Genomic DNA, 18811 nt, shown 5'->3' with positions numbered 1-18811 from the left:
AAATACTTACACTTAGAACAACACCTTCTAGGGCATCCTGGATTCTGCTGAAAAGACGTCTGCTGACCTGATGAAGAAAAATATTAGAAATTGTGTAAGTATTAACTCGAGATTTTTTTTATATTTTTTTCACGCTGGTGAACATACCAGACATATGACTGCAGTGTGGCAATAAAAGGTATTTGCACAATTCTGTGAAGGTACAACAATGTTTGGGCAGACTATTATTTTTGAATGAGCTACAAACACATCCCAGCATGATCTAAACTGTACTTCAAGAACAGGAGTGCATTTCGGAGTGCTGCAGCACAAGAATGCTGCATTAGGCCCCTTTCACACTGGGGCGGGAGGTGCGGTGGCGGTAAAGCGCCGCTATTTTTAGCAGCGCTTTACTGTCGGAATTGCAGCGATATTTGGCCTCTAGCGGTGCGATTTAACCCCCCGCTAGCGGCCGAAAAAGGGTTAAACCCGCCGGCAATGTATAGCCGCGGTTTCCCATTGCTTTCAATGGAAAGGAGTGGTGGAGCAGCGGTAAACACACCGCTCCAAAGATGCGGCTAGCAGGACTTTTGGAGCGGTCCTGCTAGCGCACCACTCCAGTGTTTCACACTGGAGAAACAGCAGCTGCTGTTTCAGGTCGGTTTGCAGGCACCATTTTTAGCGCAATAGCACCTGCAAACCGCCCCAGTGGGAAAGGGGGCAGATTTACAACCGCACCGTGCTTGCATGCATAGTATGGCACTGCGGGTTACTGCAAAAGAATGACCCTATCCTGTCCAAACTGTGGGAAGTGGAACACCAGCCAAATTTTCTTTGGACTAAATAGGTAAAATTTGGAACCAATTATGTTCTTTTCTGCCGCCAGTGTCCCTTACAGTGTATTCAAGCAGGGTCTTTTCAATAGAGAAACAAATAGCAGGGGGGGGGGGAGGGTTCAAAGGCTCACAGGTTTTTATCACTGTGTGTTAATTGAGCAGATACATTTCTCTTCCTGTGTGGTCATCAAGGCAGGAAGTCTAGGTAAATCTCCCCAGCGGGGATTCAGGCATGAATAAGCCTGAAATTCAGGAAACAAAAACATTGCAAGCATTTCTTTAAAAGAGGTCACAAAGGACAGCTAGGTGCTTGCACTAATTGTGGTTCATTTTATGGAGCCAACAACAAAGGCCACTGTGCTGGCAAATGTTGGAAAATATATGCAGGTTTCACCTTAATAGGATGTTTGATGGCCTCTACCACTGTTATTCGAGAAGTGTCTCGGACCAAAGAGGGCTTGCCAAGGCGAGCTTCAATAAAGCGACCTGCCACACCGGTTGCGTTCTTGGCGGAGTAAATTCCTAAGGCAAGTAGGGTCAATCCAGTAGCCTTAAAAGAAAAGAAGAGCAATGCATTAGGTCATAGATACATAACTTTTATGCGAGTCAAAACGAAATAAAAAAGGTTGGCGTGAATGAGAATGCCAATATAAAAGATTAACTGTAGGAAAAAAATGACCCTTTTAACCCTAGCCTTAAAATATATATATATATATATATATATATATATATATATATATATATATATATATATATATATATATATATATATATATATATATACATACATACATACATATATACATATATATATATATATATATATATATATATATTACACACACATACACACACACACACACACACACACACATACATACATACATACACACACATATACATATACATACACACACACCCCGACATTTATAATTCAGTTATAGCTACAATTTATTTTGAGAATATACCATAATGGCAAAGAATTTGCATTAAAAAAAAAATCTTAAGGATAAGTTCACCATTGGGAACATGCTACATGTTCCACCCGTTTTTATGTATCATGTTCACACTTCTGCAGCCACCACCCGCTCCACTCCCTGTAGTGATAGCAAGCAGGGGATCTTCTACCTCTTGCTTCCTGTCACCATTTTAAAAAGGCCTTGTCATTTATTCACAGAGTTCAGCGACGGCAAGTAAGGATGAGCTCAGGCACGATCGCAAACAGCACATGCAGAGCCCGCCAGGAAGTCAGCACTGCACAGCACTAATCACTGGCAGTGAGACATTTCCTGATCTCTGCAGCCGTGCATCGGGACAATGTCTCACCGCTTGCGATTAGCACTCCACAGTGCCGACTTCCTGGCAGGCTCTGGACGTGCCGTTTGCGAACACGCCTGAGCTCATCCTTAATGGTAAGCTTTGCAGCTGTCGGGTTGTAGTTTCAATGAACTACCAGGGTGCTGCTCTGCGCTCTAGTAATTCATTCCCTCTGCCTGTCAGTGTGCATCTGCCTGCCCGTATGAGGTACAGACAGACACACAGGCGACGCCACACGAGTCCTACATGGTGCAATGCTTTACAGACTCTAAAACGAAAAAATTATAAATGCACATTTTGTTACCTGCAAAAAAATATATAATGATGTAAGCAAAGTGAGTTGCATAGTGAAATCTAGATATAAAGTATTAAACCACATATTGAAGAGATAACTTCATCCAAAAAAGCTTGATGCGAAGTTACTTGTTTAAGCATCTGACCACTATCCAACTGGACTAAGGCCCTATATAGTTACTGTTTAGTAAAATGATAATTTGAAGCCTACCCAGGCACACTGTTGAACACAAAGTATGACTAAGAAACTGTTGTATTGTTATGACTCTTATTTGTGCTATATTGTGTATCTTTTAAAAATACAATAAAAAACATTTGCAAGAAAAAAGCTTGATGCGTTTCGTGGATTCACTCCACTTCCTCAGGAGGAGATGCATAATATATATGCAAGAGACATATAAATACCAATATGGTCTAGTGTTTAACCTAAAGTGGATAAGAGGGAGAGGAAGAAAGGATATCTATTCCTAGAATACTTACATATCGACACTTTGGCTAGAGTACAAACATGCGGTACTGCAGGCTAAGGGATGATAGAGGCGTCTGTTACCGCGAGCTGTGGTAATAAAGGCCGCAGGGGAACTGGTCACACACATACAGATCCCCTGGAGGATGGTGGTCTAAAATATTGATCTGTGATGGTGCAAGGTAATAGCTCCAAATTCCAGAGGATTAATGAACCATGTAGAACGGTTGAGTATTAAATAATACAGCCATCATGAATAAATTACACCAATGACCATTGTGACTTTAAAGAAACAGAAAGCAAGTGTAAATTAGGGAACATAAACCACGACCCAAGTGTAGAAAAAGGTTAGTACTAGTATATAAAGTGTTGCATGGAACCCACCATGATATTTCCCCCAAGAGGGGAAAAAAAAGTGTTACTGAAAGGAACCTATGGATAAAGAAACTCCCAAAGTAATTGCCTTGCGTTTCCACAGAGCCATGATCCAAGATGTGATGTGCTACTGAAAGGACTAGCCAATCTTTTAATTTTGGGTCAGGGTATAAACATTTCTGAATAGTCTTTCATCACTGTGTTTCCCCACTGGAGAGATCCACCCTCAAAGTTTTGGAGACCACTGTCACTTGGAAACAAAACAATTTGGTTGTCACTGGAACAGGAGGGTAGGGCAGATCTTGAAAAGGATATACATGTTCTTATGACAACTGTCTCAGGGCCTGGGTTGACAGGTTCTGGGCTTGTATTGAAATGCTAATTTGTTTGTTTTCACATGCAATCCACTTGAACTGAAAATCTGTTGGTGATGCTTCCGAAATCAGAGTCCAAGTGTCTGACTTGCTGACTTCCGAAGTTGCAGCTACCTACTTCATGCTACTTTTGCATTCCCTTTGACTTGTATAAGGAAAGAAGCAATTCTGAAGTCAACAAAGTAGATTTACCTATACATTTCAGAGGTTTCCCCACACTTTGTTGTGGAAATGTGAAAATAAATCTACCAAAAAGCCTGACAGGGATTTCAACTATTCCCTTCTCTATCCCCCTATACCAGGGATCCTCAAACTACGGCCCTCCAGCTGTTGCGGAACTACACTTCCCATGAGGCATTGTAAAACTCTGACATTCACAGACATGACTAGGCATGCTGGGAATTGTAGTTTCTGAACAACTGGAGGGCCATAGTTTGAAGACCCCTGCCCTATACAAAACAAAGATATATACTGCATTCTAGTGCACTCTAGCCCAACACAGACATGGCTGCGATAGGTAGGTTGAATAAAGCTTTTCACATGAGCTACCATTATCACAGATGTAAGTTTGTTTTCCACAAGGAACAGCAGTTAACATGCTAAGGCAAAACACCGGCAAGTGTCTGTTCATCTGTTCTTTTTAAGAGTATCCTGGAGCCCCTAAACCATAAGGCCATCTTTAGTTAAATGCAGACTCCATTAATGAAAACCAGTGCTTGTAATACAGCACTTACCGTATATACTCGAGTATAAGCCGACCTGAATATAAGCCGAGGCACCTAATTTTACCACAAAAAAGTGGGAAAACTTATTGACTGGAGTATAAGCCTAGGATGGGGAAATGCAGCAGCTTCTGTAAGTGGAAAAGAGGAACAATGCCCATAAGCAGCCTCACTGTGCCCATGTACCTTTAATCCACCGTGTCAGTATTGATGAGGAGGGAAAGGATTTGCACCCGATTATGCTGTGCATTGTCCCCTCTGATTCACAGCAGGGCTGTATGCATAGGAAGTGTGCGCCGTCCACGGCATCCACTGTAACAAAACCCCCCCCCTCCTCATCATCACAGGCGGATGAGAAGGAGGCAGGGCTTTGTTGCCTTGGATGGCGTGGACTTCCTATACATACAGCCCTGCTGTGAATCAGAGGGGACAATGTACAGCGTAATCAGGTTTCCTTTCCTCCTCATCAAGACTGACACGGCAGGAGAGGAGAACCTGACTCGAGTTTAAGCCAAGGGGGCTTTTTCAGCACAAAAAAATAAAGACGTGCTGAAAATTCGGCTTATACGCGAGTATATACATTATGTATAATATCAGAGTATGCTGTGTAGTTCTAGAGCAGTGGTCTCCAAACTGTGGCCCTTTGCTAGCCCTTACCCGGCACTTGGGGCACGATCTCATCGACTGACACCAACAATAAGGCATAATTCCTTGCACTGACAGCAAAGAGAGGACTCAATTCCTCTCAATGACACCAATGAGGGGACACAATTCCTTCCACTGATACCCACTGACACAAATGAAAGGGCACAATTCCTTCCAATGCCTTCCCACTGACACCGAATATAGGGCATGGTTTACTCCAGCTGGACATCAGGACATTTTCTACTCCCACTGTCCCTACTCCGGCCCTCCTAAAGTCTGAAGGACAATAAACCGGCCCTTTGTTTAGAAAGTTTGGAGACCCCTGTGCTAGAGGAAAGAGGGATCAACTTGCTGTTACTTTACTGTTTAGGCATTCAAGTAGTGGGTTTCTAGGTTTGATATGACCACTTTAAATATGTGCTCAACTGTGCACAGCCTGTGCTTTCAATAAACTAAACCAGGGTTTTGTTATGTACCCCATTTAGATGGTGCTTAATGAAGTTCTCTAAATATTTTAACACAGCCAAGAACCTAAAAAGACAGAAGATTACATTTCCTGTTCTGAGAAGTTTCTAAACTACGGTTAACACTGCAATTTAGTGTATATTTTCTATCTGCTGTCTAATTGAGATTTTCATTGACTTGGCTCTCGCTGCACCACCACATCCAGCCAGGAAGCGATGGATAGGAGCAGGTGGCAAGATGGCTGCAAGCAAACATGTTGCAAAGCAGCATGAGCACGCTACCATAAATGAGTTTTAGGAAGAGCACGCTCGGCCTCAGCAGGAAAAGATATTTTGTTTGAGGTTTAAATTTAGACCTTCCCATCTGATCCATAGCAAAAGAAAAAAGGAAAACATTAGCTATTACTACTTGGCAAGTAACAATCATGCAGAGCTCAAATTGAAGAAACCGGCAGTAGGGGGAAGTGGCAGCTCCTATTAGGCGAGTATCACAGCAGTCAAAAGAATGGATACATAACTTAGAAGATAAAAGCGGAGCTATTCCCAAGGGATGGGAGTAAATCTCTCACCAGTGGCTTGATGTGAGGTCACAAAACGGCAAAGGACTGGGGGGGTAGGGGTGACAGGAGATCTTTAACAATGACCTTTCCCAAGGCTGCTGTGATTCATCCACGAGCAGAGACTTTCATCTGTCAGCAGACATGGAGTCACAAGCAATGCTGAAGACTGGGCCTCTACTATAAGAAAGGACCTGATGTCAGGGCAGAATCAATATGCATCAACCGAGTCAAATTTGACCACCCGCTTACAGACCTAGGCCCAAGATATGTCACCAACAGCAAGGGTGCATTGTTATGTTAGTGTGTCTTTCTATATCTGTAGCCAATCCAGAAAAGTTATATTTCTGACGCTATGATTAGGCTCTATTGTGAGTGAGTCAGTGAGTGAGTGACTTGTATAGCGCAGCAAATGCGAACTTAATCGCCTCAAGGCGCTTGGAATCCAGCGTCGTACCGGTCTTTCAGAAGAGGTGGGTCTTTCGTTTTTTCCTAAATGCCCGATGGTTTTCCTCTAAGCGGATGGTGATGGGTAGAGCATTCCAGAGCCGTGGTCCTTGGACTGAAAATCTTCGTTCTCCTTTCGATTTGTAGCGGGATTTAGGAATTTGGAGAAGGTTTTGGTTGGTTGACCGGAGCACGCGCTTGGTGACGTACGGTTTTATTTTCTCGCTTAAGTATTGGGGAGCCTTCCCCTGTATACATTTGTGGGCGAGGCAGAGCGTCTTGAATGTCACCCTGTCCTGTACGGGCAGCCAGTGGAGGGACCTCAAGACTGGGGAGACTGATTCCCACGGCTTTTTACCTGTTACCAGTCTGGCTGCCGTGTTCTAGACGACTTGTAGACCTGCCATCTGGTATTTCGGTAGTCCTAAGTAGAGGGAGTTTACGTAGTCGAGTCGTGAGTTGATGATTGTTCCAACCACTACCGCTGTGTCCTCTTTCGGGATAAAGGGGATGAGTCTACGTAGCATGCGGAGCAGATGATGAGAACCGCTGACGACTGATCCTATTTGTGCATCCATCGTCATGTCTGAGTCGAAGATGACTCCGAGACTTTTGATTGGTGCGATGGTTTGTCCGAGGATGGTGGGTGGTGTCCATGTGGTCCTAGAAATGGATTTCCTATTTGCGTATTTCCTATTGTAGAACGATACTGTCAGAGGGAAGAGCCTAGGAGGGGTGTGCATTGACCTCTAGTCAAGTTTTTATCTGGACAGAAGTCCAATATGCACTGGACCTAAACAGCTGGGTGGCGAGCTTGCATGAAGGATTGGGTAGAGTATGTATCAGAGAGGTCTAGAGCAGAGCTGCACCATTGCCGTCTACAGCGATTTAAAAACAGCAAAGAAGCCAGACAGAGATCTGAATACAAGGATTAAAATGATAGATACTAAGCAGGTAGTCTTTACCACCAAGCTGGACAAAGGTTGCCCGATTACCGCATCTCCTATCACAGTGGAGGTTAAATAAAGCTCGGTATGTGCCTTTTTTAAAACTAAATGACTTTTCAGACCTTGTTAAAGACTCATTAGCATGGTGATTTAAGACCACAGGTAGAGTATTTCTTCTCATTAGCCACAGCTCAGTAGCCCCTATGCTTCTGTCTAGAGACTGTCTTGTCTGTGTGGGCCGTAGGCAGGCTGAGGGATCGCATACTGTATAACTGCAGCTCTAACATTTTCAACTGTCGGCCATGTTTAGTCAGCTCTATGGTGGCCAAATATTGTATAATGTGTACAGATGCTATATGCAACAAATTTTAGCCTTAAATCGAGTAGTGTGTGTGTGTGTGTGTTTTTTTTTTTTACTTTCTATATTTTTATAGCACTAAAATTGCTTCACAGGACTTTACAGAACATGCTAGATTTCTCTCATCAGTTTCTCCACCAAAGCAGCTTCTAGTCCAGTGCCCTACAGCTGTCGTAAATAGAAAATACACATATTGCGAGTTTAAAAAGAAATTAATTAAACCAAATCTACACTACACGGTCAAAGGTCTGACCATCACATATATGTACAACATTTTGCTGGACATCCCGTGGCATCTCTAAAATTCACCCCTTTTAAACTAATGAAACAACTTATTCACTCCCTCATTATCTCTTGTCTTGACTATAGCAAGTCCCTTCTCATAGGCCAGGGATATGCAATTAGCGGACCTCCAGATGTTACAAAACTAAAAGTCCCATAATGCCTCTGCCTCTGGGTGTCATGCTTGTGGCTGTCAGAGTCTCGCTATGCCTCATGGGACTTGTAGTTCTGCAACAGCTGGAGGTCCGCTGATTGCTTATCCCTGTCATAGGCCATCAATGAATGCAGCTCCCAGACTCATTTACCTTACCAACTGTTCAGTGTCTGCCACCTATCCCTGCCAATCCCTCCACTGGCTTCAGATTGCCCAGCAAATAAATTAAATATAACAACCTGCAAAGCCATTGAAAACTCAGGCCCCGTACACACGACCGAGTTTCTCAGCAGAATTCAGCCAGAAACTCGGTCGGAAGCTGAATTCCGCCGAGAAACCCGGCCGTGTGTACACTTTCGGCCGAGGAAGCCGACGAGGACCTCGGCGAGGAAATAGAGAACATGTTCTCTATTTCCTCGTTGTTCTATGGGAGAACTCGGCCCGCCGAGATCCTCGGCGGCTCCAGGACTGAACACGCCGAGGAACTCGATGTGTTTGGCACGTCGAGTTCCTCGGCCGTGTGTACGGGGCCTCAGTCTTGAGCTAAATCACCAATCTTGTCTAAAATATCACCCAAACTTTAAGGCCCCCGAATTTGAACTCAGAACCTCTGCTGTGTCAGGCAGTGTCTCTTCTTGCTGAGCTCCCTGGAATGCTGGACAGTTCCCAGGACAATTCCTTGAAGGATCCTGTCTTGAACCCCAAAACTCTTTGCTCCTCTCATGGAATTCCTGATTTAAGCCATATCTTTAAGCACTTCCAATTTGCCAGATTATTGTGCTCTCTCCAGCAAGCATCTCCCCTCCTGAATGAATGAATGAATGAAAACTTATATAGCGCAACACATGCGAACTTAATCGCCTCCTGCCGTCCATATTTTGCTACCCCTTGTTAACGACCCTTGGCTTGTTCCCCAACTACACTTCGGCCTGATCCCAACTTGCAACTACTTGTTACCAAATTTTTGGCCTGTTCACAGACTATGCTTCTGTTTGACCCCTACCTGCTTAGCTGCAACTGGACCCCAGCTTGCTCACCTCCTGGTGGGGCGATCCTGAGGACCACGACCTGGTGCGATGCAGCAAAATCCATCTCCACCATCAGAAGCTCTGGTGAACATTGGTTAGTGCCTGGACTCCGCACCTCAGGAGAGCCGACATTCACCAGGGCGACTGCCTGTGTACCTATCCTGCGGGTCAGTGGTAGTTCTGCTACAGCATCTAATCTTCGAGCTTAAGGGTCTGATCATGACAAAAACAATTTTCTGCTCTAGTTTCCTCCTCCCATTCTCATCTCCGGGATTTCTACAGAGCATCTCCCATTCAAACCTCATCCTTATATAGACTTCACCTTGAAAGCGCTGCTGGAGATGGCAAGTGGTACGAGAGGCAGCTGGGGCCAGATTGCCTTTAGGAGCCAGCGTGGAGTGCATTGCCTCTCAGGGATCAGAGTGGAGATGCAGAGAAGGAAAATAATGATGTAGATGCGTAGCTACGCATTTCGTAGCAACAGGGACTGCCCCTTCGGTGTAGGATGCAGATGTACAGCCGTGAACCCAAAACAGAGTGTATTCAGGGCCCCTATTCGTACAGCCACTGCATCCCCTTAGAATACCAGGCAGCTCCAGCTAAATAAAGAATGCACTCATTCACACAGCCAGAGTACCTGCTAGGGGCCCCGACCTGGTAGTGTGGCGTTTATTCCGGAACTATCCAAACACCAACAAATGGGAGTTTAATTAGCCACAGCTACCTCTGGAGGAACTCCGGTTGACAATGGCCGTTCTAACATGTTGGAAAACCAGCACACACACACAGCAGTACTATAAATACTGAAGACGAGTGTCTGTCTACTGTTGAACTACACATTCCAGCATGCCATGCTGGCTTAAATCAGAGCCGAGATTAACATTCAAAGGGTTAAGGGTTACAGTACTCCACTCTCAATCACAGGTTTACAAAATAAAATGGAAAGGTAATGTAAAAAATACAAAAAACGGGCACTTGTGATCTGGCAAGACGAGGACTAATTTCCTCCCCTTTTCTTCAATCAAAAGAATTTCCACTTCGATCACCGGCAAGAAAATTGCATTCAGCTTCGTCAAGTCATTTCTTTTTTAAGCTTGTGTGCTGGACTGGGGAGGGTGGGGGTGAGCAATGCTTTTATGCTGCATCTGACATCTGTGCATGCATTAGGAAACAGACAATTATGGGCTCATCAAATCGAAGTTTACGTCCCCACAGCTTTGGAAGGTTCTCCATTAACGGAATGAGCTGCAGGGAAACTGCAGGGAATTAAAGTCACTTTTCAGATTCAAAGACCAGACTTATTTGTGACCGAGCTGCACACTGTTTTGTTGAAAACAAAAAGTGCATACAAGTGGATCAAAGCAAGCCGTAATGGCAAAACAGGTCCCTTGGGTTTTAATTACCTCTCATTAGGCACCACTATATTGCAAACAACTCGTACAACTCGTGCCATGTGTTTGGCAGGTTTTGTAACACTTTGAGGGGCCTGTACACACAGACATTTGTTAATTTGAGCTTTTGAACACTCATATGAAAAGAACCAAGTTCAGCAAAGATTTACAACAGCTTTTAACGGCTTTATTGAAATCATGAAAGCAAATCGGCACTGTGAGAAATATATAAAGCTGGTTCTACAATCTGAAAATGCATATTCAATGGCTGTCGTGGTGAGCCAACTATTTAGCACTTCTGAGTCCCTGACCTAGTAAGCCCACAGTATCTCTCTAAATACTGCAGAATTCATCTGGCTGCTTCTGTCACATCATCAATAAAACACCAATGACCCAGTGCCACTGGAAGCCATGTACAGTTGTGCTCATAAGTTTACATACCCTGGCAGAATTTAAGAAGATGTCTTGGCCATTTTTCAGAAAATATGAATAACACACAAACTTTTTTCACTCGTGGTTAGTGTTTGGCTGAAGCCATTTATTATCAATCAATTGTGTTTACTCTTGAAATCATATAATAACAGAAACTAAGGGGTTTTAATAGCTATTAAAAAGGTAACCATCCTCATCTGTGATCCGTTTGTTTGTAATTAGTGTGTGTATGTAAGGCTGGGTTCACACTACTACACTACTTTCATCCTACTTTGCTCTGCTACATTGGTCCTACATTTATCCTACATTGGTCCTACATCCATCCTACTTTCATGAACAGGATACTACTTTGGTCCGACTTCAATGATATTCAATGGGCCTGAAGTAGGATCAATGTAGGACCAAAAGTAGTACAGGGAGCATTTTCAAAGTCGGACTGACTTGTGTAGGACGCTACAAGACGCTCTCATAGGGAAACATTGAACACAGAGCAAAGTAGGATGAAAGTAGTGTAGTAGTGTGAACCCAGCCTAAAGGGTCAATGAGTTTCTGGACTCCTGACAGACCCTTGCATCTTTCATCCAGTGCTGCATTGAAGTTACTGGATTCTGAGTCATGGGGAAAGCAAAAGAATTGTCAAATGATCTGCGGGAAAAGGTAGCTGAACTGTATAAAACCAGAAAGAAATAGAAGTTATCCAAGGAATTGAGCATGCCAATCAGCAGTGTTCAAACTGTAATCAAGAAGTGTAAAATGAGGAGTTCTGTTGAAACCAAACCACGGTCAAGTAGAGAAGATCAAGAGCCTCATCCACAAATACCACAAAAGACTTTAAGCTGTCATTGATGTTAAAGGGGGCAATACACGTTAAGAACTGGGGTGTGTAAACTTTTGATCAGGGTCATTTGGGTAGTTTCTATTGTCATTATGAATTTAAAAAAGTGTAAAACACAGTTGATTAATGATAAATGGTTTCAGCCAAACACTAACCATGACTGAAAGAAAAGTTGTTGTGTTATTCATATTCTCTGAAAAACGGCCAAAAAAGAATAAATCCTGCCAGGGTATGTAAACAACTGTATGCCCATGCCACCAAACTACCTCCACCATGTTTTACAGAGGACGTGGTGTGCTTTGGATCATGAGAGGTTCCAAGCCTTCTCCATATTTTTTTTCTTCCCATCATTCTGGTGCAGATTAACCTTAGTTTTTCAGAACCGGTCTGGCTTTTTTTAGATGTTTTTTGGCAAAGTCCAATTTATTCTTCAGGCCTATGAATGGTTTGCACCTTCTGGTGAACCCTCTGTATTTGCTCTCATGAAATCTTCTCTTAAAATGTAGACTTTGAGAATGATACGCCCACCTCCTGGAGAGTGTCCTTCACTTGTCTGGATGTTGAGAATGGGCTTTTCTTTACCATGGAGCAGATTCAGCGATCATCCACCACTGTTGTCTTCCGTGGACGTCCAGGCCTTTTTATTTTGCTGAGCTCACCAGTGTGTTCTTTGTTTCCTCAGAATGTACCAGACTGTTGATTTGGCTACTCCTAATGTTGCTGCCATCTCTCTGATGGATTGGTTTAATTTTTGAAGCCTTACAATGACCTGTTTCACTTGCATGGACATGTAGGTTCACAGCAATAGATTCCAAATACCACACTTTTGGCCGTACACACAATGCATTGGACGTAAAATACAGCTTTCAACGCAATCGTATGATAATTGGATCATTAGTACAGAGCTTTAAAGAGCCGATCAGGACAGTACATCCGATATTATCTGATGGGACAAGCACAAAAACTTCTCGTACAATTTTTGTTTAATCAGTACAGTTGACGTTGGAATACACAATACAAATACACTACAACACGTGACATCACTTTGGGTTTTTTTATTCTGTCATACGAGAATTTTTGTAACTTTAGTAAACTCTCCAATTTTGATATGCGACTAGCATGCAAGAAAAAAAAAAACACGGATAATCTGTTGTCTGATTTTTAGATCGTGTGTAGGGGCCATTATCATCAACTCCAGATCTTTCACCTGCTTAATTGATGAAGAAATAATGGAGTAGCCCACACCTGGGCATGAAACAGCTTTTGATTCAAACTTTCCAATTACGTTCGATCTCTTTAAAAAGGGGGTGGCTATTCCTAAGAGCTGTAATTCCTAAACCCTTGCTCCGAATTTGATGTACATACATACCCTCAAATAAAACCTGAAAATGTGCACTTTCAGGCATTTTATAATATAGCTTGAATATTTTTGGGTACATACCTGAAAACACCCATAATATATTATATATATACTGGGAGGGGCACCATTGCAGATATTTTTGTAATCCCTAGTAACTAACAGACTCCAGTGGCTATTTTGAGGGAGGGCATATAAAAAAGGTCAACTGCAGGCAGGTGAAAGAATGCACAATACATTAATAGGTTGTTACACAAGCTGAGAGTAGCGATTAGGAACAAGCCAATGGCTGGTCGAGCATTTGAATGAACTGTTGGGATCAGCCATGTGCACTGGATAGAAGGTCCTGTTAAACGTTTGGGTGTCCATTTCTAGGTTATGCTTTTTGGGAAGGAGTAGGCGAAGAAATGGTGCCAATACCCCCCACCCACAGTGGGAGGGCCTTATCTGGGGGATCACTTATTAAAGGGGTGTTCCAGATCCCAATAAGCTCCCCACAACCACTGGCTGGGGTTGTAGAGATGAGGCCCTTGTCCTCAACAACATGGGGAAAATATGCTTTGCTCCCTAGCAAGGCACCCCCCTCTATGTTGAAGTCATGTGGCTTGGGTGGATACTGCCACCCACCACCCCCATTAAGGGTCTGGTATTCATTTTTCGGGGGACTTCCCACAGTTTGTGTTTTTGTGTAAAGTACCCCATAAAATCTGATTCATTTCAATGGGGCTCGGGTTCAGCATCTAAACTTCTGTGAAGTCTTTATGAACCAAAACCAGGGCAGTTTGGCTATTTTGCGATCATAGAATACAGTTTCAGAGTAGGACTCTTTCTCTGTGTGGAAGCAGTGATCCCTCTCTGTGTGGAAGCAGTGATCCCTCTGCAGAGGTCCGACATGCCCCCTGCTTAGACATAGCTTGAGCCCTCTAATCAGCAGGGAGCAGGAGCTTTGCCAACTGAAGAGCCATACATCTGCAGACAGCTGGTAAAGGGAATGTGTAGGACCTTTGCTGAGAGACCACATTTTTTCACAGAGAGAACGGGTCCTCAGCAATATGCTGTTCTATTCAGGCATTGATCGCACTAGTATTTCTTCCTCATTTTTTTTACTAACAAATTAGAGGTGTACACACAATCATTCAGTCATGATGCACATAAATAGTGAACAGAAGTTAGCAACTTGACCCCAGAAATAGGGATTTTAGGAGTGATGATTCCTCCTTCCACACACTTGATGTGGATGGAGGAATCCTCCCGCTATACCTTTGTTTTCTGACAACGGGAAAATCCATCTGTAAATCAACTGCTCTACAATGAGCCTGCCAAAACATGGATCAAAATTTGGCTCATCTCTGTTGAACCAGACAAACTGTGATCCAACTATGGCCGGCTTAAAGGTGCAATATAGGTGGAATATGCCAAACGCGCCCCTCTTTATAAATATTTACTACTCTGCACTTATACAGAACATTGCACACCCTAAATTCTTCAAGAAATCAAAGCACCACTTGAATCCTTTCCAGTTACTGGAATAAATTAGAAGGCAGCTCTGCATTGCACTACAGACAGACTCAGCCTGGCAACACAAATATCCGCCATGTCTACCGATTTTCACTAACTGCAGACAGCCACCACCTGCAGAAAATACTCCAAGCTCATCTCAGCAGCACCATCTAGTGACGACAAAGCTGAAGAGCTGCACCAAAATAAAGCAACTTGACTGCAACATTGCTTTAAAGGCACTGCCACAGGAAAAAATGTGATTAGGTTTGATGGAAGCAGCCATCCTACATGCCAGCGATCCAGTGAGTGGATTAACAGCTTCGCTGTCCAAAATCAGTTTTGTGGGGTTTTGGCACCAAGGTCACCAACCCAGCCTGTGATCAAGGGGAGGTCGGTTGACAGTTGAAATAAAGAGAAGAGAGAAAGATAGGCATAGGGGAGACTTCGATCCCTCTGAACAGCTGTGATCCATGATAATAGATGCATAATGCACCTTTTGTTAAAAAAAATAAAAATAACTGAGAAATAATTATACAGTATAAGGCGGCTGGAGAGCTGCAAACAATGCTAAAATACATTTTCATACAAAAGGTATCTGTGGCTGATGCTATATTGTTCTTTGGTAAAGATTGGGAAGCTGCCTAATTCATACTAAGCAGCCACTAGTTGTTTAGACCAGAGGTCTCCAAACTGCTGCCCGAGGGCCAAATGTGGCCCTTTGCTAGCCTTCATCTGGCCCTTGGGGCAGTATTGCTCCCAACTAGATGAGGCACTATTCCTCCCAATGACACCAACAATGGGGCACTATTTATTCCACTAATAGCAATGATGAAGCACTATTTCTCCACCTACTGCTCACCAGCACTGGGGCCATGTTTATTCTCAATGATGCTCGGCCCTGGGGAATTTTCTACCCCAATGGTCAGAATCCGGCCCCCCTTAAGTCTGAAAGACTTAGCTTGAAAAGTATGGAGACCCCTGGTTTAGACCAGCGTTTCTCACCCTTTTTCCAGTCGGGCGCCTTAAAAAGTATTTTCAGTCTTGAGACTCCCCCAGTCCAAGGCTTGGTTCACGTTACTGTGCAAAATCGCGCTCCTTCCTGACACACAGACAAATGCTCTGCTCTTTAGAGGTGCCATTAATTCTTAATAGTATAGTACCCCGCACATTGGCAAACATGGGGCGCTTTTGGTGCGGCACAATATAAAAAAAAAGGGGTCAGTGACTTCTTTCACTGCATTTCATTTCTGTAGGTAGGGAGGCCCACTGAAATTAATGGGCTGCCTTAAACACAGCCACACAGATGTGAAACAAGAGCTTGTTCACATGTCAGGTTGGAGGGGCAGTAAAACCACATGGTTGAGCTGTTTTTGCCACCCTAATTTCTCCCCCTTTGTCTTCAGACACAGCAGCTGGGGTTGTACACATGCTGTAGCTGCTGCTGGGAGGTATACCCAGGGTGAATGGGGCTGCACTGCAACTATCCTGCAACTAAGTGCATTGTACATGGTTGCGGTGTAGTGATGCTGCATTTACAGGCTTAAAACAGGTGGTGAGGAGGCAACATATTGCCCTTTTACCGCCTTCCACATGCCTCTGAAAAGCGATCTGTGCATAGATTGCTGTTCAGAGGAGCAGCAGTCCTTGCTGCCATTACAAAACAAGCTCTACAAAAGCAGTTCTGATGGTACAGTAATGGGGGGGGGGGGGTCAGGATTAAACAAACATACGCATACAAACACACATATAAAGTCCTTTAAAACATTCTAGCACAGTACCTTTTCTCATTCAGCGGGGTACTGCACTGTATGGGAAATCTGGGAGCACTGCACCCTCCCTCTCCCTTTATTTTCACTTTTGAGGCTGACGGAGCGCCCTCGCAGTGCCGATGTACAGTTCAGCAGGGGATCGGGAGATCAGGCTCATCTGACAGCCCTTCTCTCCAATGATCCCATGGCACACCCGAGGACCTCTGGCAGCACACCAGTGTGCCACGAAACACTGACTGAGAAAGGCTGGTTTAGACAATAGACTTTCCACTCCTTCCTTTGTTATGTGGCACAAACATCTGGATCTATACAATTCTACAGCATTGCAGATGTTTATCAAGGACTTACTGTGGCTGTTACTTTGTCCCAGTCGGACACAAAGGCACGGAAACCCTCTCCAAACACAGTTCCTGCAGTCCTAGAATGAGAATACACAGTTAGTGCCTGAAGTAAAATGGTGTACACTTTTAGCAACCTCGTTGCCAGTCTGAACTAAGGAAAGCACCCTGTAGTGATGTAGGGGGGGGGGGCACCAGATGGAATGACAGTGCTGTACGGTGGAGCAGGCATCTGACACACCTGGAAGCGTTGGATTCCAGAGGCAGCTGTAGCTCTTGAACAAAGAGAAAACTAAAGTATAACTAATCTTTTATCCCTAAACAGCAAAAAGCCAAGCTTCCTGCAAAAGAAGTGGTTTTATACTTTAGCTGCCCACATCCAACTTTCTTCTGATTTAGCACTGAGGCTTACATCAATCTCTTCACCATTAAACACTTATGCAAGCATCAAACGCCTGTGTGCATGCCCCCCACGCACTATGGTTCCTCACTCTGACCCCTATGTCATAACTGGACTCGGCATGGTCATAGGAGTCAGAGGAAGGGACACCATCAAGTGATAGAGAACACAGGCATCTGAATCTGCTGGAAGTGTTGCATGCCAAATAGATGGATGCTGCAACACTGTAACGGAGGGGAAAGTAGAAGACACTGGCTGCTGGGGTTTTTATTTTTTCAAAAACAAAACAAAAACGCCTTCACTGATGTGCGCTGATGAGGCGGCACTGATGGGCACTAATATGCCGCACTTATGGGCACCGATATGTGGCATTGATGGGCACCGTTAAATGGCATGATAGGCTGTACTGATGGGCATTGATTGACAGCAGTGCTGGGCATTGATGGCCAGCACTGATATGTGTCACTGATGGCCAGCACTGACTGGCATGGCTAATAGGCACTGATTGGTGGCACTTGTGGGCAACGATTGGTGCCACTTACATTTTTATACTGTAATTCCTACATGTCCCCCTGTGAGGAGAGTGTGAGGCGAGGAGAGACGATTACCGGCATCTCCGTGTTTACATGTGACCGGCTGTGATTAGACACAGCTGATCACATGGTAAAAGAGAGCGGCCGTTCTGAAACAACTTCATATGACGTCCACCCAGAACGAGAGCTGCACCGCTCTGCCGTCATTTAACGCTGGGTGGGCAGCAAGCCGTTTAAGCAGACCTTGCAGTACAATACAAGGTTAACATATAAAATCCCTTTAAAAATTACAATAGTCAGTAGTTCCTAAAATGTAAAGAAAATAATCGGATTTTATAGTTACTATATACAACCTCCTGCATCACCTGGCTTAACACCACCATCCTTCTGGGAGGATTACTAGGGAAAGCAGAGCAGGTTAAATCTCATGAGAAGAAACTCTAGTCCTGGCACCACTAAAAATGGACTGCGGTCCAGATCCAGACCAAGTGCTATTTGGACCGCGGTGGTGGCCACTTAGGAGTCGGCTATTTCTCCCACCCTCCGCCACTGTCATTTTCACAGCAAAGCGGAAGGCAGGAGGCACAGCAGCATTGTATGGAGGGCCAGAGCTGCCCAAATTAACCGGCAGGTGATTGGTCACTAGGATGCAGCATTGTCCTAACAACCAATCACCAGGCTTGTTACTATAAATTAGCTCCTGCCCTCCATCTAAGGGAACTTTAAAGGCCCACAGCACAATAGCAAACCATAGTAAAGTATGCGTTAACAAGAGAATATTTAAAAAAAATCTCAAGTACAAATTTTATTAATGGTTCCCAAGGACAGATTGAGGCTGGTGCAAAGTAGAGCTAACATAATGCAAGTCACATAAATGTATACAGTTCTGCATGTTCCAAAAATGCCATGATAAAGCGATCGTGGCACAGCATACATGGAAAAACTGGCGGTTTCCGTGTATGCTCTGCCATGGTAGCTTTATTGTGGCAGTGTGGCCTCGCACCTGCTCTC

General features: G+C 44.0%; 1 protein-coding gene across 1 annotated transcript in view; it reads right to left on the bottom strand.

The window, feature by feature from the left end:
• ATAD3A (ATPase family AAA domain containing 3A) overlaps positions 1 to 18811 on the bottom strand; it is a 106498-nt gene that overhangs the window by 68900 nt on the left and 18787 nt on the right. Inside the window, exons 7-9 of the mRNA XM_040325804.1 lie at positions 16878 to 16947; positions 1210 to 1365; positions 11 to 67 (exon numbers count right to left, since the gene is read on the bottom strand). Of these exons, the coding sequence (XP_040181738.1) occupies positions 11 to 67; positions 1210 to 1365; positions 16878 to 16947 (283 nt within the window). The remainder of the gene's footprint in view (positions 1 to 10; positions 68 to 1209; positions 1366 to 16877; positions 16948 to 18811) is intronic.

Source organism: Rana temporaria, chromosome 10 (genome assembly GCF_905171775.1).
Source record: "Rana temporaria chromosome 10, aRanTem1.1, whole genome shotgun sequence".
Lineage (NCBI taxonomy): Eukaryota > Metazoa > Chordata > Amphibia > Anura > Ranidae > Rana > Rana temporaria.
The sequence above is the reverse complement of the archived record's forward strand: the minus strand, read 5'-3'. Positions and strand labels throughout refer to the sequence as shown.